The 22,584-nt window shown below is 44.3% G+C and overlaps 1 protein-coding gene across 6 annotated transcripts in view; it reads left to right on the forward strand.

The window, feature by feature from the left end:
* Positions 1 to 17,668, forward strand: part of GAS7 (growth arrest specific 7) — an 85,660-nt gene extending 67,992 nt beyond the window's left edge. For 5 of the 6 annotated variants that reach the window (XM_059864184.1, XM_059864186.1, XM_059864185.1 and 2 more), the window contains 6 exons: positions 1,071 to 1,149; positions 2,681 to 2,809; positions 5,018 to 5,141; positions 7,418 to 7,497; positions 8,758 to 8,856; positions 9,578 to 17,668. In XM_059864184.1, coding sequence (XP_059720167.1) covers positions 1,071 to 1,149; positions 2,681 to 2,809; positions 5,018 to 5,141; positions 7,418 to 7,497; positions 8,758 to 8,856; positions 9,578 to 9,691 — 625 coding nt within the window. In that variant the 3' untranslated portion in view covers positions 9,692 to 17,668. The remainder of the gene's footprint in view (positions 1 to 1,070; positions 1,150 to 2,680; positions 2,810 to 5,017; positions 5,142 to 7,417; positions 7,498 to 8,757; positions 8,857 to 9,577) is intronic. The other variant, XR_009488891.1, reaches the window with a different exon arrangement.
* The last annotated feature ends 4,916 nt before the right edge of the window (positions 17,669 to 22,584 follow it).

The raw sequence follows: 22,584 nt of genomic DNA on the forward strand, positions 1-22,584 counted from the left end.
GATCTGGCTGTAGTGAATCACAAGCTTATTCATCAACAGCTTCATGCTGTTGTCTAAAAAGGCAATCACATTGAAATATGTAGAAGAAAGAGTGTCTGATACAAAATACTCTGTTACCAGTTTAGCCCCTGGAGTTGTACTGTACTGGGGACAGTGTAGTTTTGGTTGTGGTGCTTTAAGAGGAGTCTGGGCTGTCATAGAGAGTTGGAGGAGTGTGCCTCAGCTGCCACCGTCCTGGAAATAAATCTGAAAGAAAAAGACAACAGAGAAATTTTCAAGTGCTGAAAAGCTTCTCTCACCTGAAGTGAAAATCTGCTCTCTGAAGTAGGGCGTAAAGTAGAAGAGGCAGAAGAAACTGCATTGGTGGAAACTTTGTTATGGTGAGGATAAGATACTGAAGGGTCTTGCTTAGGCTCTGGTGTCTCTGTAAGTGGAGATTGTCATGAGCTGGGTTTTCAAAGATCTGCTGCAAACAATGCTGTGGTGGTTCTTTCCTCGGGGTCACCACTTGTGACGGTGTTCCCAGGGGTCCCAGGATGAGGGAAGAGATGAGAATCTTGACTCCATGTTTCAGAAGGCTGATTTATTATTTTATGATATATATTATATTAAAAACTATACTAAAAGAATAGAAGAAAGGATTTCTGTAGAAGGCTGGCTGAGAATAGAAAAGGAATGAATAACAAAGGTTTGTCTCTGACCAGACAGTCTGGACAGCTGGACTGGGATTGGCCATTAATTAGAAGCAACCAGGTGAGACCAATCCCAGATCCACCTGGTGCATTCCACAGCAGCAGAGAATCATTGTTTACACTTTGTTCCTGAGGCCTCTCAGCTTCTCAGGAGGAAAAAATCCTAAGGAAAGGATTTGTCATAAAGCATGTCGGTGACACAATGCCAACATAATTCTGCCTTGGTCCCAAAGGTTGGTTGTTTTCTCAGATTTCTGTTACCCTTTCCCATGACTTTGCTGATCAAGATATGGTACAAAGTGTTGTGCCAGATTTCTCTGACAGATCCCACAAGGAAAGGTGGGGAAGGGCCTGATCATTGTCCTGCTCTTCCTTCAGCACACTGGGAGAAGCTTGGGCTCAGCTCAAGAAGAGTTTAGCTGATGAAGCAGAGGTTCATCTCAAATTTTCTTCTAAGGTAAATGGTTCTTTCTTTTCCAAAGATTTTTGCCCTGAATTGATGGGCCTCTCCCTTCAGTGCATGTTAGTGGGGGAAGTAGACCTGCATGTGGTACAAATTTAGAAGAATTAATAAGCTGGTGACCAAACTTACTGAAACTCTGTCCAAGCTTCCTCCCAAAATCAGTTTATTTAGTCTACCTGCTGAGTAAATTAAAACACAGGTAGCTTTAATTTTTCATAAAAAAGAAGTAAAACTGATTCTAGATGTTGTTCACCTGGACTCTGTGTTCCAGCCAGTAAATTGAACTAGTGCTTGTACACTTCACTTCTGCAAAGGAAGAAATGAAAAGCAATATTTGGCTTCTCAACAAGAAATTTCTCTACCTGTCTGGAAGGAAGAGAACCAGAATTGTGGCTTTTTTGTACCATTAGCCTTTCTTAAAAGTCTGCTGTGAACATCATGTTATTTTGGGGTTTTATCTCAAGTGATGCCCAAGGAGATTTCTTCTACAAATTATGGTATTTATCTGGGTTTTTCCACCACATGTGACATGCTCTTGAGTCCTGTTGCATTCTGTCAACCTCTGTGGGTGTTCAGGTTCAATTCAGTGGCAGATATCTCAGCACAACAGCCATGTTCTGGAGGAAAATTATAGCTCTGCACCATTTGTAAGCAATTCAGCAGAGGTTACTCAGGCAACCAGCTGCTGCCTTGGTAACCCACTGCTCTGCCTTAAACTTCGACATCAGGGCTGTAATTAGTGAAATACTTTTTGCTCCCCGTTGTCCTCCTGTATTGTTTTCCAAAAGGAAGAAATGCACCTTGGAGTGACGTGTGTGTGTAGGCAGGCCAGGTTGAGAGGGGCTTTTCCATTTTTTTACTTCTCCTTAAACCCTGCACTGAAACTCCTGTAGCATCCTCCAAATCCTTCCCACTGTTTGTGTGCAAACAACACATGGATGTGGCACTTCAGGGGCAGGGATTAGTGGTGGACCTGGCAGCCCTGAGTATTGTGTTTGCCAGGAAATGCCTGATAAAGGCAGGAATGATGAAACTGACTCCATGTTCCCAGAAGGCTGATTTATTACTTGATGATACTATATTATATTAAAGAATTCTGTACTATACTAAAGAATACAGAAAGGATACAGACAGAAGGCTAAAAGATAATAATGAAAACTCCTGACTCTCTCCAGAGCCCTGACACAGCCTGGCCCTGATTGGCCAAAGAGTGAAAACAACTCCCAGCAGAATGCAATGGAACAATCACCTGTGGGTGAACAATCTCCAAACACATTCCACATGAGCACAACACAGGAGAAGCAAATGAGACAAAATTGCTTTCCTTTTCTCTGAGGCTTCTCAGCTTCCCAGGAGAAAAATCCTGGTCAAAGGGATTTTTTCAGAGAATGTGAATGCCACACCTGTGTTGATGATGGGACTCAATGCACTTGGAGGTTTTTTCCAGCTTAACGATTCTGTGGTTCTGTGAAGAGCCAGGAGTTGCTGCCTGGCTCCTCATTTCTTCCTTTGTTTTCATTGCCAGCTCCAGAGTGAGGTAGAGAAACCCCTGCTGAACTTCAGGGAGAACTTCAAGAAGGACATGAAGAAGTGTGACCACCACATCGCGGACTTGCGGAAGCACCTGGCCAGCCGCTACACGGCTGTTGAGAAGGTGGGAGCAGGAGCAGCCTGCAGGCTTTGAGACAAAATAAACTGCTGGTTTGAGAAGAGCAGCTCAGCTGCCCCGTGGAGAGTTTGGTTCTGTCACAGCTGTTCCTGCGGAGGGTTTTCACTGTTCATTGAAATTAGGGTGCCCCTGAGGCAGGGAATGATTGGTATCTGACTCTGTTGATTCAGAAGGCTGAATAATTGCTTTATTAAACTATATTATATTATACTATACTCTATTAAAGAGATGCTATACTACAAAAAATACTAAAAGATACTAAAGAAAACTCCTGACTGTCTGAGACAGCCAGGACACAGCTTTGAGTGATTGGCCGAGGAAACAAAACAATCCTCAGCAGAATCCAACTGACAAATCACTTCAGGTAAACAATCTTCCTAACAAAAAGGAAGATTGCAAAATGACAGGAGCAGCAAGGAGAGATAAGAATTGTTTTTCTCTTCTTCTCTCTGTGCTTCTCCAGGAAAAAACCCTGAGAGAGAGAATGATGTCTCTCTGTTCAGAGAATGTGAATGCCACAACTGTTAGCTGTGCTTTGCCCAGCCCCAGAAATAGTTTGGTGTTGAGCTGAGATCTGGGAAGTGGGGGGCAAACTTCCTACTGCTGAAGTGGCTTTTTGGCTCATCCTCCCCTTGCCAGCCTGGGGCAATAAATTTGATGCAAATACTTATTAGTGTGCATCTGTTGTCCTCAAAATGAAAGCACCTTGCCTCAGAAGGGCAGCAGGGTCAGGTCAGAGGCTCACCTGGCTCAGTGGCCAAAAGCAGCTGGACCCTGGCCTGGCAAATCACAAACCCTTCACAAGAAACATCCTCACTGACAAAACCCAAACAGCAGCAGCAGCACCCAGAAATGGGCTGATGTGACACCAGCCAAGAGGTGGCTGAGGTTGTGGTGCAGGGAGTCAGACCCACAAAATGTGATCTCCCAGCAGCAGCTGGCAGAAATGGGGATGCTTGTGCCTCAGCTGCCAGATTGTATCCTCGTGAGTTTGCTTTTGGGTGTAAATTGGAAAGGGAAATACCATTCCCAGTCATCCCCAAAGCTGTTTGTGCTTTCATTAAAGCTCAGCAGGAGTTCTCCAGGGACAGAACTATGGCAGGAAGCACAAGGTCGTTAGGCTGTGTCTGCAAGGAAGGCATTTTTCTGCAAAACACCAAGTTCTTCACACTCCTATCTGCAAAGCAACTCAGTAGCAATATTGGGAACAGTGAATTAGGGATAACCTTGGAAGAAGGGAAGAGCTGTGACTGCAGTACCTGTGGAGCACTCAGCCCTCACAGATTGCTCATCTGCAGCCCCCTCTCCAGACCTGCAGAACCCACCAGGGCCTCAGAACTGCACATGGAAAATATTCCAGGAATGCTTCAGCAGAGCTGTAACATTTAGGCTGGTGTGACTGTAATACAGTCATGCCAATTTAGTTTGAAACACTTGTACAGTATAAAGAACAAATGTGACATGTTTTATACAAATCCATGCAAAACAAGTGATTTTTATCTATTTACCAGCCTCTATGTAACAATGTTTATTTATTAAGGTACTTTACTAATTTACCTGTATAATATATATTTGTACTGATAAATCAGGTTTTAACAGCTTGAAGAACTTCTATGTAAAGTAGTTCAAGTCATCAGTTGTAACCAGGCCTCAGGTTCTTGATTTCTACTGTTGGCATGAACCTGAGTAAGTTTTTCTGAATTAAGTTCCTGTTATTAGTTTGTGATAGTTGTACATTGAGTCAAGAATTTACTTAAAGACAAATTTTGTAAGATACTTGAAAACCTCAACAGTTCAGATCCTAAGAAAAGTAAATGGAAGAGGTGTCTTGGTGATGATGTCTGCTGTTTAAGACATTTGAAAGAGGCTCCAGCTCTCTTTTCTTCCAGAAACAATGAGAAAGCTGATAAGAAACAGGAGAGCCTGATGATGCCATTAGTCCTTTGCCTTTTTAAGACTCTGTGAAGAGTTCAGATGCATGTGTGATTTGTTGGTGGTGAGCCCTTTGTGGTCACAGGACACTTTTGTGGACTCCATGGTGTTGTAAGACCCTGACTCCCTGTCAGGACCCAGTTCCATGAACAGTTGCTGACTCTTTGCTGAGAACCACTTGTGTGAAGGAGTCCTAGGTGGATGAAAGCAGCTGCCAGTTCTTCTTCTCTGTAACTTCTGACTCTTCCTCATTACTCCAAGGCCCGGAAAGCCTTGACAGAGAGGCAGAAGGATCTGGAAATGAAAACACAGCAGCTAGAGGTGAAACTCAGCAACAAGACAGAAGAGGAAATCAAGAAGGCCAGGCGGAAGTCCACCCAGGCAGGTGAGTACCTGTGCCTGTCAGCACACAGCAAGAGCCAGGGGGAATCCACCCATCCACCCATCCACCCATCCACCCATCCACCCATCCACCCATCCATCCACCCATCCATCCACCCATCCATCCACCCATCCATCCACCCATCCATCCACCCATCCATCCATCCATCCACCCACCCATCCACCCATCCATCCATCCACCCATCCACCCATCCACCCATCCACCCATCCATCCACCCATCCACCCATCCAGTGTTTGGTTTTTATGTTGTAAAAACAAAGTCTGTTGGATTTGCAGGGTGCCCCGTGGCAGGCAGGAATGGTGAATCTGGTTCCATGTTCTCAGAAGGCTGATTTATTATTTTATGATACTATATTCTATTAAAGAAAGCTGTACTAAACTATACTAAAGAATACAGAAAGGACACTTACAGAAGGCTAAAAAGATAATAATGAAAACTCCTGACTCTCTCCAGAGCCCTGACACAGCCTGGCCCTGATTGGCCAAAGAGTGAAAACAACTCACATGAAACCAATGGAACAATCACCTGTGGGTAAACAATCCCCACACACATTCCACATGTGAGCACAGCACAGGAGAAGCAATGAGATAAGAATTGTTTTCCTTTTCTCTGAGGCCTCTCAGCTTCCCAGGAGAAAAATCCTGGGTGAAGGGATTTTTTCAGAAAATGTGAATGTGACAAAAGTCAAAGTGACCCAGCACTACAAATCTGTCTGATGTTAAATCATCAGAAGAAACAAGCCTAGTGTTCCCAACTCAGATGTCACAAATTATTGATAATTGAGGTGGGAACAGCAGAAGTAGGGTGAGTTATCTGTCTCATGAAGGTGTCCTTAGATTACTGAATGTTTGTGAACTTCCAAAGTCAGATTCAGAGAAGCTTAGCTGAGGGTGTTTCTTCCATAAATCACAGTTCCTTCCTTGGTTCTTTCCTAAATCACACTCACCCACAACTTGGTGGGTGCCTATTACACTTACTATTACTGTCTTTTTCCTTGAAAGTGATGGTTTTTGGTTTTTTCCCCTCTGCTACTCAGTGACTAAAATAATTTCTCTTCTAGGAATGCTGAGGATATAGTAGTGTGTGCTGTCCTGTACTGAGGATACAGCCAATTGCTGTGACCTGTGCATGTTTTACAGAGGCTCAAGCCACATCTGCAGGATCCAGCAGGAACTTTTTTGGGATCTGCAAAGCTGATACATGCAGCTCAGTTAGTGCCTTGGCTGAAAATAAGTTTTAGCTTGGCCTTCCATGTTTCATCCCTTCAGTCAGGGCTTTTCCTTGGCAGAGTGATCCTTCAGAGTTCTGAGGTTTTTAAAACTTCAGGATAGGTGTCTGGGCTTTAAGGAGTCTGGGAAGAGTCCCTGGCAGTGTGACCATGTGTACAGGCAATCTTTGAGAAGAAAGAAAAGTTATGATTTAAGAACAGGAGGCTCTGTAAGAGATGTTCTCTACTCACCAGAAAATTCACAGTCTCTCTTTTTCCTTGGGTCCTTAGAAATTGTTTATAATCAATTTTTATTGAACAAGCAAGGAGGAGCTGAAGATCAGAGAGGGAAAAAGAAACTGAGCCTCATTTAAAGAACAAAGAGAATTTCCTAGCTGGAAAGCAGCAATCTCTGAAAATTGTTTTCCAGATTTGCCACCTGTATTTCCCCCTCTGTCAGTGCAGAGTGCTGCAGCAAAGTAAAAAATGGAAAGAACTGCAGCTTCTTGTGTCACTGCCCTGATCACAGGAGCTGGAGCTCAGCTGGAATTGGGCATCTCCCCTTCCTGGGGAATGCATGAGGCTGCAAACCAGCATCCCTTCATCCAACAGCTGGGGCCTGCTGCATCCCTCCCCTCTGAGACAGAGACCCCTTAGACTGCAGTCTCACCTGCAGAGTGCTGCCCTGCAGTTCCAGAACTCACCAGGGTTGATTCCCTATTTTAATTTCTTTATTTTTCAAATACAACTTTCCCTCTATGGCTTTTTTTATTAACTGAAGTAACTTGCTTTTTGTATTTCTGGGCTGTTTGTAAAATACCACTTTTATATTTTTCTTCCAAGATCTATTCACTCTCACCCCAGTCACCTGCTTTTTTGCCATACATCAAGTGCATGCATTTAGTTGAAATGTTGGTCCATGTAGCAGAACTCCTCTGAGCCCCACCAGCATTCATCTTCAGATCCTTGGGGTGTACAAAACCTGACCTGCACTTTCCTTCTAAGCTCTGGCAAGACAAGGCTGATGTGTTGCTGTCTTTTCTCTTTCAGGGGATGACCTGATGCGCTGTGTGGATCTTTACAATCAAGCCCAGTCCAAGTGGTTTGAGGAGATGGTGACCACCACTCTGGTGTGTAACATCTAAAACTACCCTTGCAGAATTGTCATAGCCTCCAGTACTCATCACTCACAGCTAGTTCAGTGCAAAGCTCTGGGGAAAATTGGGTGATAAATCTCACATTGTTTATCCCGTTCTCAGTCCTAAGAAAAACTCATCAATAGGGGAAAGAAGAAATAATTGTTTCTTGCAGAAGGCATTAAACCAGTTCAGGGCTGCTTAGGGGCAAGAACACTCAAATTGTCCTTGGAAAGGATGAAGTAATGCACAAGGAAAATACAGAAAAACACATGCTAGATCACCAAATCCATTTATACATTATGAATTTTTCTATTCCACAATTTCACAATTTTCTTTGAAGTCTCCCCAGAGCCATCTCTTCTGCAGACTTAACAGCCCCAGTTGTCTCAGCCTGGCTTGCTGCAAGCTGCCTTGGAGCATCTCCATGGTTTCCTCTGGACTTAACCCAGAAGCTGCACATCCTTGTGCTGCCAACCCCAGAGCTGGCTGCAGTGCTCCAGGTGGGATCCCACCAGAGCCTCCCCTAAGGCTTCCCTTGCAGACCCTTTTTTGTCTCTGGGGCTTTGAACACTCTTAACAGCTTAAGGTCTTTTTTTATATTGTGGTGCCCAAAACTGCACACAGAGCTCAGAGCACTCAGAAGGACTAAATGCAGATTTTGGGGTATAATATCAGAATCCAGAAGAAGAGGGAGGTAGAAAATATCAGGAGGAAAGACAGAAATCACCTGCCTTTCCAACTAAAGTGTTGCTGGGTTCTGCCTATTGCCAGCTGAGCACGGTGGAAGCTTGTCCCAGCTCATCATCTGGTGAGCTGTGCTCTGACAGGTGTCTGGCTGGAATGGGGGTGGTCTGAGCCATCCCCCCCATGTGCTTTCTGCTGCCCCAGGGAATCCCTGTAATTTCTGCAGCTAGCAATAAAGCACACAAAACCTCTGGCAGGAAACAGATTCCCTCTTGCTTGCAGCATCTCTGAAGGCAGTGGCTCCACTCTGTGCCTTGCTTGTCTCAGTTTTGGAGCCTTTTGGAAAGGTCTGACCTTCTTTTCTGTTGCTAGGCTGAGGTGACTGCTGTTGCTTGCTGTTTCTTATTCTTTGCAGAGCAGAGGAATGTGCAACCACAGAGTCCAGCTCCAAAGCATGACCCTGGGGCAGTATCGCACCTACTGGCAGCCTTTTGTGTATCCTCCTTTCTCTGGGCCTCCAAGCTCAGGTTCCAGTAAAAATATGGACTTGTTTTTCTCCATGTCCAGGAGCTTGAGAGACTAGAAGTTGAAAGGGTGGAGATGATTCGGCAGCATCTGTGCCAGTACACACAGCTGCGGCACGAGACAGACATGTTCAACCAAAGTGTAAGTGTGCTTTTCTTTGCTCTCTGTGCCCTTCAGTGCCCTCCAGCTGAGCAGAAGGCTCCCTCCTGACCTGCTCTGACTGGCTTCTGTCAAAGGATGTGGGGGAAGCGTCTGCAGCAGTGCTGTGGTGCCTCCCTGCAGTCCAGGACTCTCTGATCACATTTCACACAGCTCTTTCCTGAGGGAAACACAACCAGCTGAAGTACATTTGGCCAGCATGAGCCATTATTAGCTCTCCCAGCATGATGCACTACTCCATGAGGGCTTCTGTTTGTGCAGGGAAGATGCTGAATTGTTTCACTGTTGGAAAAGGGAGTGTGTATATATATATATATATATATATATATATATATATATATATATATATATTTTCCATATTAAAAACTGGCCCTTTATCAAATACTGAAGTATGGGGGATGCACGCTGACTCGGACCAGTTGTGTTTGGTGTAAGGTGCAGGTTGCAGGACAGGAGTCAGAGGCTGCCTGGCACAGGAAACCTGTCTCTGCTTCTTCAAGTCTCCCTCTGCTCTGCTCAGCACAAGGCTGCACGTTCAGACAAGGTTCAGAGCTGTCTGGTCCATCCAGTCTCGTGTGTGTGCAGCTCTCACTTGTCTGCAGATGCAGTGTAGGCATGCCCACAGCTGCTCTGCATGTCAGAGCAATGACTCTCTGCTTGAAGTGTGCCCTTGACATTTGGATTCTTGTTTTCTTCATTTCAGACAGTAGAACTTGTGGATCAGTTGCTTCGGAAAGTGGATCCTGCCAAAGACAGGGAACTGTGGGTAAAAGAACACAAAACTGGAGATATCCGACCTGTGGACATGGAAATATAGACTGATCTGTGCTTGGATGTGATGAGTCCACTGAATTTAGCAGGCTAACGTGTGTTTTTAAGGGTCAAAAGAGCATAGGGAAAAGGTTGTTTCACTACCAGACAGACACCTTGTAATTTATGCCTGTATGGGCTATCTCTGTTCCATTTAGTCATTACAATGGTCCTTGTTGTGCTCAGCCTTAAGCACCAGACATTCCAGGGTGAAAAAAACCAGATGTGTGCTTCCCACCAGAGGTTCCCAATTGCACGCAGCTTCCAGGAGAAATCTGCTTCCTGGCACAGAAAGTGCCCTGTTCTCCAGTGACTTTGTGCTCCACCCCTTGCATGACTGTCTCTGTAGAGTATGTTAGAACAAGCAGGCAGAGAGCCTCTGGCCAGCAAGGAGATAACTGAACACGATGCAGGAGGCAAGGAAGTCCTGATCACCAACCCCAGGTCTGTCACTGACTGCTCTCATGGCCATAGGCAAGTCAATTAACTTTCCTGGCACCCCATTTCTAAAATCTGTGGATCCTGCAGCAATGTTGTGTGGATGCATTGCTTTCATACATAACGCTGTCGTTCACCATGGCAGTGAGGTGATGGCCCTTCTCCCAAAATCTGTGGAGAAGATTCCTGTTCTTCCTGTTTTATACTCCCTCTCAGGGATACATAAACCCATTTTCATGATTTCTGTTGTCAGCCAGTCTTAGGTAAGTTTGAAAGTGTTACCATCACAGTTTTTAATCAGGAAAGACTTGGTTGTACTATACCTACCTCATTAGCTGTCAGAGTGCCCTCAATGACAGAAGGAGGTCGTATTCCAAGGAATAAATGAGATGTTTAAAATCTTTCCTGCTCATGCAAGGTGTTTTTCCACAGAATCTCCTTAAAGACAGCCCTCTAATAGTTTACTTGGGATTCAGGTTTAAATTTCCTTTGTTGGTTTCTTCAGGTGAATATCACAGACTTTAGGTATTTTTAATTACTGGGTTTGTCCCATTCAGTTTTGGCTTTTATCTTTTTGGAGCCTGATTTTCAAAGGTGCCATGAATATGTGATGCTGGATTGCTTTCAGTGTTGATATAGGTGCCCAGCACTTCTGTACCATCAGAGTTTTTTTCTGTTACCCTTAACTGCACCAAAAATTCAACACAGCTCTTAGCAAATCATGGTATGTAGTTTGGAGACTGGTTTTGAAAAGGTATTTATTTTCTTCTGCTGGTATTTCTGATGGAGTATTCAATGTTGCTGTTAATATATTTTTTCAGCATTTCATACAATGCAAAGATTCTTCAGATTCTTGCTTTAGATCCAGGAGAAATCTTGATTCTCACCACTGTGGCCTTTACTCAGTGTTTACTGTGGTCTTAGCTACGATATCCCAAACCACACTCTTTCCTTTGATGCACACTTTTGCTCCATTTTATCTCACTGTTACTGTCTTTTCCTCCCCAGCCTCAGAACTGCAGCCTTCTTTTGTTCTACTGCTGTTCCAGGTTTTTGCTCACCATCCTCCAAATGCTGGGATTAGATCATTGGGAGTCAATATTCCTCTTTACAAATACAAACAGAGACACAGAAAAGTCTTACCTGCAGCATGTTTGTGACATTGCTGCAGTGGTTATTTTTCTAGTTTATTATTTCTAAATTATTATTCCATTTTTCTATTGGTCCCTTTTTTCCAGCCATCTCTTTACTAGTACAGGTTCATTCCTGTCTTGCAAATGCCTTCACAACCCATCCTCTGCTGCTTCATCAACCTTTCCACCCTCCAGCATCCTTTGCACGTTGGCAGCTGGAGTGCTGTGGCTGCTGCATGCTCAGGGTCACTGCTCCTGCTGTGGCACTTCTGTGCTGCTCCTCCCCTGCACACCTGGCAGTCTGGACTCTGTTCTTGGTGCTGGCAGAGCACTCTGTGCTGTGAGCCTCTCCTGAGCCCCTGCACAGAGCATTTTGGAGGGTTTGGTTTACCTGAGTGTCCTTGAGCCTCCCTGGGATCCTCTTCTCCTTCCTGCTGCCCTCAAGCAGGGCAGTTGATGATCTCTCCTTTTCAGTTCCTGCTGATTCACTCTCTGTCTTACTAATTTTTATCAGTGTGTGCTTCTAACTCTTACCTTGCACTTCAGAGGACAGGCACTTTTTGATTTTTTTTAAGCCACAAGTGCAGGTTGAACTTTGAAAACTTCAGTGGCCAAAATAATGTGAACACATGAAAGCTGCATTTCAGGTTGCCCCCTGTTCTAGGCTGTGTTGTAAATTGAAATGAGCAATCTTGACAATGCCTCAGCACATTCTTGTTTGGATTGCAAAACAAAGCTAGTTGTGCACTTTACACAGTATTCTCCTTAATAAATACCTGAAATAAATGGTTAGCAATTATGCTTTATTTTTCCTCTTTCTTTAAAAAGTTTGTTACTTTATCTCTTTTGGACTGGAAATACTGTCCATTAGCACAGGTTCCTCTGGGGATTGTAATGGGTTTTGGTTCCCTTGCTAAGATGTATTTATGCTGCTCTAAATTCTTAGTTGGAGGGTTTGTTGTTTTTGTTTGTCTGGGGTTTTTTTTTGGGGGGGGTGTTTTTGTTTTGTTGGTTTTTTTTCCTTTTGGTTTTATTTCCAGACAGTTTTCTAGTTCTTGGTCCATTTGAAATGTTTCAGGGATGTGAGCTGCCCAGAACAGCAATTCTCTTGGTGGAGGCTGCATCTCTTTTTCACTTCCCTGAGCAGAGGAGAGCACAGGTACCTGGCTGTTGGTCATTCCCAGCCCCAGGAGACTCTGGCTTCTGCTCCACCACAGGTGAGATGCTTCACCCACAGCACTTCCACCTGTGTTCAGTGCAAGTTTTGCTGTTGCTTGTAAACATTTTTCAGCTCATTTCTTTCAAAGAAATGATAATCCCTCTTGATGTGCCCATGCAAATCAGCATTACCTGGCTCATTCCCTCTCTGACTGATGGATTTTGGATAGTGATCCCTTACAGGTCAGGGCATGCTGGAGTTCCCTTGCTTCCAGCAGGCAGCATCCTCAAAGAGGGTAGTGGCATATGTAAAGGAGAGTGTGGGTTCCTGCTCTCACAGGGAACTTTGGGAGTTTCAGCATTGCTCTGTCTTTCACCGAGTTCCAAACATGCAGTGGAGCCCAGTCTGTCCTCATGCTCATCTTAAGCAGCTGCTTCTCCAGAGCAAACTCAGTGTTTTATTGAAACTCTGGCATGTGTGGGTGCTGCATGATGCTGCTGCAGTGTAGCTGGCTAATGGAATACCAAGGGAAGTCTCTTACCTCCAGCACTGAGCTTAGGCATCGTCTCACTTCACCTGGCACCTCACCCTTCTGGTGTGAGCTTTGGCTGCTGCAGTCACTGTGGGGATCAGATTGGCAGGGTTGGCTCACATCTCTGCATGCTCTGAGGTCACAGAGCAGGTCAGTTTTCAGCTAACACTGTTTGCTTTCACTGCCAGAGGTGGAACCAGGGGGATTTCCCTCTGGTCCTCAGCAGGTAGCTCTGCCTGCCCAGATCTCTTGAGCCACCTGTGTTTTGGGAGTGCTGCCACACCTGTGAGCTCCCTCTTGGTCTGAGTGATGCTGTCACACTCTTGTCCTGTGCTGGAGGGCTCCCTGGCATTTTCCATTTCAGCCAGAGCCTTTTGGCCCTTCTCTGGGCTTCCTGAACTCCATGGCTTCAGATCTGTTGGGTGTCTGCCCCCCAGCAGTGCCAGAGCTGGTGAGGTGCTTTGCCAGCTGTACCCTCAGCTGCCACACAGGATGAGAGCTTTTTGTTCATCATCCAGACCTTCCTGCCTGCGTCTTCAAAGCACAATTGAACATCTTTCTTTCTAAGGTATTCTCTCAGCTTTTTTCCTGCCAGAACTCATTCTGGATCCAGTGCTGGTGGCTGATTCCTGCTGGAGTTATGAGCTGAAAGCAGTGAGTATTTTACCACATGAGCCAAATGCCCTATTCTCCCATTAGCTGCAAGATTCCAGTTTTTTTTGGAGCAATATCCCAGAAAGGTCTAATTCTGAGTTTGCAACCTGCTCCAGGTTCAGTCATCTCTGTAACTCACACTTGTTCATCACTTCTATGGGTTGGACATCTTCTGAAAGACTTTGGTTGCTCCCTTATAGGGATGTTAGTTTATTATTGAACACTGGAATTGTTGAAGTCAGCTTAAATTTTTTTTTTTTTTTAATTTTCAAATACTGTAACAGCAGTGAAAATCACACAGAAATCCCTGTTATGTTTCTAGACTCCCTTTCCCCCTGTGCAGTCACTTCTGAGCTGCTGGGGGGCAGCTGTGCTCCCCTTTATTGCACAGATAAACACTGAAATCACATTTCCTTGAGTGCCTGACAGGCAGATGCACTGCTTCTTTTTCCCTTGATGCAGCTTTTTCTTTTTCTTTTTCTTTTTTTTTTTTTTTTTTTTTTTTTTTTTTTTGGGTTGGGGTTTTATTTCTTTTCCCCAACAGGAATTTTCTGTGGGGCATTCACAGGAAACTTCTTTATGCTTGTAGCAGTTGTAGTTTCTCAGGCTTTGTTAGAACTTCCTAGAATTGTCCTTGTTTCTCATATCATTATTTAAATATTGGCTGCAAGTTAGGCTTGTTAGATAGAAATGGGCATTCTTCACCTGTTTTTAGGAAGTGCTCAGCACTCAGAGATTTCTTGGCATACAGCAGGGAGCTGAGAGATCAGACTCTTTGAAAATCAGGCTAACAAACAGAAATGCACAAACCTCTTTTTTCCTTACTTATACTCAAGTACATGGATAACTAAATATGAAGAAATGAGAAATAATTAACGTGTAGCTGCTCTCTGTGCAGCTCCAGCAGTGTTTTTGTGTGGGGCTGCAGTCAGAACACACCTCTGGAGTCTGGACCCACAGGTCACCTCCTGATGCAGCTGTAAAAGCTCCAGTGCATAATTCAGTGACAAAGTGGCTCTGCCCATCCATTTCTTCATCACACACTGGGAGAGAAAGGGCACTGCTTACCCAGGTGGGTCCTTCACTACCAAGCACCTTAAGAAATCCAGACAAGCACTTTGAAGGTCCCCCTGGAATGAGTAGATTGTGGCTTCTTGGATGTTTCCTCCTGAACTGGGAGCAGATTTACTGTTCCACAGAATCTCCTGTGCTCTGTCCACTCGTGCAGCCTGCTGGGTCTGCTCCCAGAGATGGCAGCAGTGTCCTGAGGGCAGTCCTGCTACCCTGACATTCCTCTCATTGGCAATTCCATCTTCAGTGTCAAAAAGGCAGTTTTCAAACTAATGAGCTCTCCAGTTCACAGACCTCTCTGGAAAGCCTGCAGCCTTTTTGCTCCCCAGTGTGTGCTGAAATGGCAGAGGTTGCTGAAGCATTGGCTCTGAGGAGTTGCTGCTGTGTGGACATTCCTGCCATCCTCTCCCAGGGATGGGGAACAGCCCACAGGCATCCTGTGTGCACCAGAGGAGCCTGCTGGTCTCATCTGTCTTAACCAGGTGGGCAAGAGCCCCAGATAAATTCAGATTAAAGCAGACACACAGGGCAGGGAGATGGCTCCTCAGTGGCATCTCTCTCAGCCCCTGATGGGCACTGATGGGTGAGGAGCCCATCATGGTCCCAGTCCTGCTCAGCCCTGGAAAATCAGTGCTGGAGTGTGTCTGTTGCTGGTTCAGAGCTGTCCAGCTCACACCGTGGAAGGCCAGTAGGTGCCAGTGCTGCCCTGGGGACCAGAGAGGGGCTCTGCCTTTGGCTGCCCCAGGTCAGGTGTGCTGAGCCTGCTGTGCTTCAGGAGCCTGCAGCACACAGCCCTGCTGAGGCACAGTGGGAATGAAGTCTTTCCTGGCAGCAAATCCTTGTCTTTTCCTGAGAACCCTGTCGTAAGAATAACACCCACTGCTTTGTCTCAAAATAGATTTTATTCATGTGAGTGGTGCATCTTTCTGCTCTTTATTTTCCCCTCTCTGTTGTTACTGTAGCCCTTCATCAGTGAAGTTCAACACCTTTAATTTTGAAATTTCATAGAACATAGCTGTTATTTCCATGTGCTAACCAAACTTCATGCTTTTGGCTGTTTTCTGAGAGTTGTAAGAGCTTTTTTGGAGAGGTTATTTTGGATTTTTTTAATCAGCCACCAGGTTTGGAAGTGTAATAACTTCTTTTTGTGCTAGCTGCAGTTTCTTTTCCTTCCTGAACGTTATTTTCTGAAGGGACCAACACATAGCACAATTCAACTTAAATTTCTAATCCCATGCATTCCTCAAGGCAGAAACCTTTTGTGCCTAATGATGCATCTGAGTCTAAGAACTGTACATGGATAAAATATTTCATAGACCAATAAAAAAAAATCTTAGATTAACCACATAATAATCAAAAAAAACCCCCACATATAGATTTGAGACATTCAAATTTAATTCCCTCAACTTACATTAAGTTGAACTATTTCAGGTGTGTCAGAAGAGACAAACTCAGTGGATATTCAGAAGAAAAGCTTTCCAGCTGCTCTGTCCAGGTTCAGTGAGTGGACAGGACTATAATTTTGAATATATGCAGTCTTTTAGGGCTACTGATTTAACAAGTACCTGAGTAATGGCTTGTATCACAACCCTGTTAAAATTCTGCTAGTAAATCCCCTTGAAGTGCCTCTTTAAATAATATCTGCTACAAGCATGTGAAAAATACAGATTTACCCCACAAATTGCCAAAGCTCAGGAGCAGCCACTGTGCACAGATCTGTGCAGGATTCTCAGCCCCTTCCTTGCTCTGAACTGTGCACCCTTTTAGGACAGCCACATCTCCAGGATTGGCTCTGAGGATTTGCTGTCCAGCTCAGGCATCCCAAGTTCTCAATGCTGAAAACAGAAAAAAAATCAGAACTTAAAAGCAACTGCATTGAAACTAATCTTTGGTCTCAGTAGAATAAGCAGGGAATTCTGCATCAAATTAGTATGCAGTGATAATTTTGCATAAAAGAGTTGTTACACTTTATTGCACAAAATTAATTAATAATAGTAATAATTTAAAAAGCCCACAACTTTATTTTTTTTTTTTACAGCAGTTGCAGAGAAGGAATGTTCTGGTCCTGGAACTCAAAAGCTGAATGTGATTTCAGGGATCTCACATCTGCTAACAAAATAATCAAAGTCATGTTAATCCCAGAAGTTGGCAATGGTTGACCTGAAATCCCTTTTTCCTGTGGAGGTTTTTGATGAAATGGCTGAGATTATCAGAATAGCCTAAGGAATTTGGATGTCCATACTCTTTTAGGTCAAAAACACTCTTTAGGGACAGCACCTCTATCCATTAGGAAAACAGCAGGTGCTAGTGTTGGACAACAATGCTTTCTTTTCCTTAGATGATTCCCTGTTTTCTGCAACACAAGACAGAGTGAGAATTCCCCTGGGCAGTTCTGCAGACACTAGCAGCAGGGATTCACAGGCAGGCCAGACACCAGGCATACACTAAACCAGAGTTTTCTACCAAAATTAAGTTGCTTATTTGGTCCTTTTTGTGTAAGTTTTCCTAAATACTTCTAAATTTCTAGGAAAGTTGTCTTTTGCCAGTACTAATGACTTGTTTTTACAGATGCTTAACCAAAATTTTATAACTTCCCATAAATTTTGGCTGACTAGACCCCTTAAACAGTTTATTTATCACACAGCCTCTGTCTGGGTTACTAGTAAATCTTGGATCATTGTGGAAATTATAGGATGGCTTTTTTTCCCTAAGGATAGATGAAGGAATCACTTACTGAACTTAAGTTGAATGAAGAAAAGATTTAAGGGGCAGATCTTCAGCTTGAATAAACTGGCAGGGTTCAGTGGAAGCTACTTGATGTCAGCTGTGGATCTTGTCCTTCAGTGTTGAAGGCATTTCCTATATGTAATTTTTCTGTCTTACTGTAAAACAATTTCATATGGTTAAACTGTATTTTCCTATATTGTTCTGCAAGTTTATATACACCATAGTGCTCATCTCATCTCCTGTAAAATAAACTGTACAGAGACACACTGAGCATGGAATTGTCTTTACCCACTTGCTTTTTCTCCTCCCACAGCCCCAAACCTCGTGAGTGCAGCTTGATCACAGACCCTGTGGGGTGCCACATGGACTTTATGACATTTATTAATTACTATTATATTTATTTATGACTATTTTATTAGCTTCATGCAGCTTGAATTTGCAGCCACATCGCTGGGGTGTCATTTCCTTGTGCTTACCCTTTTCAGATCCTCACGTGGTATTCAGACACGTTTGGTTCCTACATTTTTGGGGTTTTTTCTGGAAATCAGTTTAAGAAACATTTGTGGTTAAGTGGTTCTTGAAGCATGCAAGCTGACCATGAGCAGCCTAAGAACAGCTGCCATGGAATGGGTGTGTTTTTTATGTTTTGAGTGATCTGGAGCTCTTCCCCACCCAGTCAATCCTTGACTTTCAAGCTGCACGTGCAGCTGGAAGCTCAGTTGAAAACGCTGCTGTAAAACCTTGTTAATAATTTTTCTCCTTTCCATATTTGAGTTAACATGCATGCTGACAGGTTTTCTGACAAAGTCAAAATCAGGCCTGCCAAAATCCTGCCTAACCCAACCCCTGCCTGTGCAAGGGGGCTCAGGGCAGCTGGGAGTGACAGTTCTGCCCCCCTTCCAGCAGGGTGTGACATCCATACATCTCAGAAACCTCTGTGGAGAGTCTTTCTAGGCATTTCTCCAGTTTTGAACTCAGGTAAGAACTGGTTTCTGCAACCCCCTGCACTCTGTGCTTGTGCATGGAGGTGGGAAGTGGTGGCAGAAAGGAGAAGACACTGAAGGTTAAACAGTGTGAAAAAGTTCCAGGTGGAAGCCTGGTTTTTACAGCAGTGCCTTTGCACCTTGGCCAAAGTTGCCTAAATCTGTTAAAAAACCTCAGCAGGCTGTTTCAGATTCTGGTGCATGGTGTGGAGCAGCTGGTGAGTGCCCTGCATGTGCTGGGGTGCATTCAGCAAAAAGCACTTCCTTGTGGGGGGCTGTGGCACAACCTGGAAACCAAACTGGGGAGATCATGACCAAACCATTTGCTGTGCTGGTGCAGTGCCAGTGCCCAGAGAAACATCCCAGTTAGAGGAGCAGAGCAGGAATTGGCAGTGGCAGCCTTGCAGTCTGCAGTATTTACATGCAGAGGTTTAACACCATTCTGCACAGGAATGTCTGTGCTGGGCTTCTGCAGCCATGACAATGAAAAAATCAGCTGTGGAATTAAAGAATTCCACACTGTAATCAAGCCTTTGACTTGTGAGGTCCATCCAAGAGGAGAAGCAGGAGATGGCTGCACCTACAGATGTCTCAGGCCTGAACTTAAAGCAGTGCTCCTGGACCCATGGGCCAGCCCTAAGGCAGGTGAGTCCTGGTGGTGCTCCTGGGGACCCTGGCAATGATCTCTTGGGTCTGTCTTCATCTGTGCTGGCCACTGGCACAGAGAGAGACAGCTCTGCCTTGCAGGGCTTGGGATGGACAGACAGACAGAAGGTCACAGATGTTTATGATGTTTGCAGTGTTCATGGAAGGATTCACATATGGCCCTTGAAATAGGAGTAGACCTGGCTGCTGCTGTGAGTCAGTTGAAGAAGTTAAACTGATTCTACAAGGTGGATGGGCTGAAAGGGTTTTTAAACCTTCAGAAGTCAATGTGGCCTGTGTTCTGCATGAGGCCCTTAGAAGTGAATCTATGTGTAAAGTAAGAGTAAAGCTATGTGTAAAGTTAAAGCAGTTGGCTTAACTCAGATCTTGTAATCTTTCCTGGTTTGCTGCATTACCACCATTTGTGTCATGTGGTTTCAAGGAACACAATGGAAATTTCTGAATTGATGATCAGATGGCCCAGGGAATTCTAAGGAACACAATGGAAATTTCTGAATTGATGGTCAGATGGCCCAGGGAATTCTAAGGAACCCAATGGAAATTTCTGAATTGATGGTCAGATGGCCCAGGGAATTCTGTTTGCACAGCTGACTTTGAGCTAACCTCACAAGGGAAGTTTCAGCAGTCATGATCCTCTAGCTTGACTGGAACCACAGAAATACTCATGTCATAGTTCTTCCTTGGGGAAGTTACTGTCTGGGTCCTTATACAAATGAAAAAAAATTACAAACATGCACTGGTGAAGTATTTATTGTAGGGACAAACAGTCCAACCTCTGTGGTCTGTGCTGCAGGCTGTTTGCACTGTTGTTTTCACAAGTCCCTGCAAGCAGAGGATGAAAACCTTCAGCTCAGATTTGATTCTGACTTCCTGTTTTATCAAGTAGAAAACCAAACACTCAGATCTCCCAGAGCTACAGAAGTTACAACCTTTTTATTTACAGAGCAATGATTTTTTTTTTTTTAATTTTTAATTTTTTTAGGCTTAGCAAATGTTTTGAGACTGTGTCATTTGTCTCTGGTTCTGTGCTCAGAGAGACTGGGGCTGGTTTTGTGTCAGCTGCTTGGATGTCTTTAAGCTGAGTTCTGCAGCTCTGCTCTCAGCCTGCAGGGGCTCTTCCCACTGCCTTTCCACTTTCTGCAAGTTTGTGTAAAAGGGAGGAAGACTGGATGGCACGGTGGTGGAATGTGGAAATGTGGGGGTTGAGTCCAGACACCCTCCTAGCACTGCTCACAGCTCTCAGGGATCTCAGTGGCTCCCATTCTCAGGAGAGGGCCTGAAAATTGTGTGCAGAGTGAACAGCCTGGCTGCTGTGGGGCTTCCAGGCACCACAGGCAGATGTGTGCTCAGTGCCTCCCTGACCTCTGCTGCTTTGTGTCTTTCCTCTCTTCCTCAAACCAATTCATTTCTTACCTCCCAAGTCTGTGAGAAGCAAAACTCTGGATTAGTCCACATAGCCAAGTGTCCTGGCATGGCAGTGACCAGTAAGCACCAGTTCCATAGGGCAGGGTGGGAGAAGGAAGCTTGGTCATGAATTACATGGAATACTTTGTGATTCAGCCCTAGATTGCACTTTTCCTCTGCTCAGGGACTCTTCCCCAGCAGTGTCAGTGCTGGCCTCTCTGACCTTTGCTGCTTTGTGCTTTTCTTCTCTTCCTCAAACCAATTCATTTCTTACCTCCCAAGTCTGTGAGAAGTAAACTCTGGATTAGCCCATATGGCACCAGATTAGTCCATAAGCACCAGTTCCATGGGGAAGGGTGGGAGAAGGAAGCCTGGTCATGAATTACATGGAATACTTTGTGATTCAGCCCTAGGTTGCACTTTTCCTCTGCTCAGGGACTCTTCCCCAGCAGAGTCAGTGCTGGAATTTAACAGCACTTGACAGATTTTTTGCCTCCCTACAGATAAATAGATGGACAGTTCAGTCAGTGATTGATCATTGATCTTCTGTGATACCTTTCTCAAATAAAGTCCAATAAATCCCCCCCTTTCCTTCCCTGAAAGGAAAAGCAGAAAGGAAAAAGCTGAAGAATTCTTCCTAGTGCCTTTTGGTTGTTCTTGTTCCTTTCCTGAGTTGTTCTAGGTGGTGTTGTGCATCCTCTTGGCTGAGCCAATGTGATGCACAAGGGAACATTGGAGGGCTGGTATTTGGCAGCTGAACTTTAATTTCCTGGAGCTAATTGCAACGCTGAAGCTCACAAGCAGCTGCTTCTCACTGTAGATGTGTGTGGCTCCAGGAATGACTGCAGAGATAGCTAAACAGGAGATGACATTTAGCACAGCAGAGAGTTTGTGAGATTTGAAATGGCAGGTGGAAAAAAACCAGTTAAAAATCCAGAAGGGTGGTTGCTATGGAAGTTGGGAAAGATGATGTTAGCAACATAACATCATGAAGAATTTTACAGAATTTTCCTTGCAGAATCACAGAATTTTCCTTAATGGGAGCCTAGACTGATGGGAAAAGGGAAGAAAATTCCAGAATCAAATGAAAAGAAGTGGAAGGAAGGAGCAGAATTATCAATTCCAAGGCGTAACTGACAGAGCTTTCCAGAATGGAATGTTTGTGCTTTACCCTTTGAGGCACAGACTCTGACGTGTAGAAGCAATATATTTAACAAAGAATGTAAGTACACATGAAGAATTAGCACACATTTGACATCTCTGGCTGTAGGAGGAGCCACTGTGTCTGGAAGGTTGAGCTCTAGGTGCAGTAAAATATCAGAGATTAACAGCCTGTCTCAGACTGGTTACTGAGATGGAATAAATCCTGCACATATCAGATCAGTTATCACACCACATCTCATGGCAAAGCTCTTCTGACCCCCTCAGGCTATTCTGGGCTTGGAATGAGATTTTTTTTGGTTTTTTTATTTTTTTGTCATGCAAGTTTTGACAGAAAGCAAAATCCTTGGCCAAGACAGCTCCAAAGCTGTGGCAGTCAGGTTTGGAAGTGGGTCGTCTCTGATGTCCTGAGGATTAATTAACCAATATTCAGTTAGATAATAATAATTATTTTACTGAATGGATTGACTCAGCAGAGTCCAGACTCCCAGGACTGTGGGAAGCCTTTTTCTCCCACCAGGCTTTCTCCAGAGGCAGTGGAAATCTGGGCAGTGAAGGTGAGAAACCAATGGATAAAGAGAAAAGACCTTTTACCAGATCTGCACCATCCCCCGGGGGAATGTTAAACTTTCTGTTGCTTGGTAATTAGTCAGTGTGCAAATGATATACATAATTTCCATAAAATACCACTTGTGAACAAGCAGTTTAGGTCAGGCTGTCTCCCCCACTCTTGTTTTGTTAGAACAAGATCCTATTTCATGTCCTTCCTGTGGGAGTTGGGAAAAACAGAAACTTCTCCAGACACTGAAGAGTTGGATCTGCAGCCTTAAAAGACACTTAAATTGATGTAAAAATACAATACACAGGCATTAAGCAGAAAAATCATAAACTTATGTTTCTATAGTTGTAAGAATATGCCTTAAGTAAGAGAAACTGTGTTAAATAATGAAACGTTTCTAATGTAGGGGTGTG

Source organism: Haemorhous mexicanus, chromosome 20 (assembly GCF_027477595.1).
Source record: "Haemorhous mexicanus isolate bHaeMex1 chromosome 20, bHaeMex1.pri, whole genome shotgun sequence".
Classification (NCBI taxonomy): domain Eukaryota; kingdom Metazoa; phylum Chordata; class Aves; order Passeriformes; family Fringillidae; genus Haemorhous; species Haemorhous mexicanus.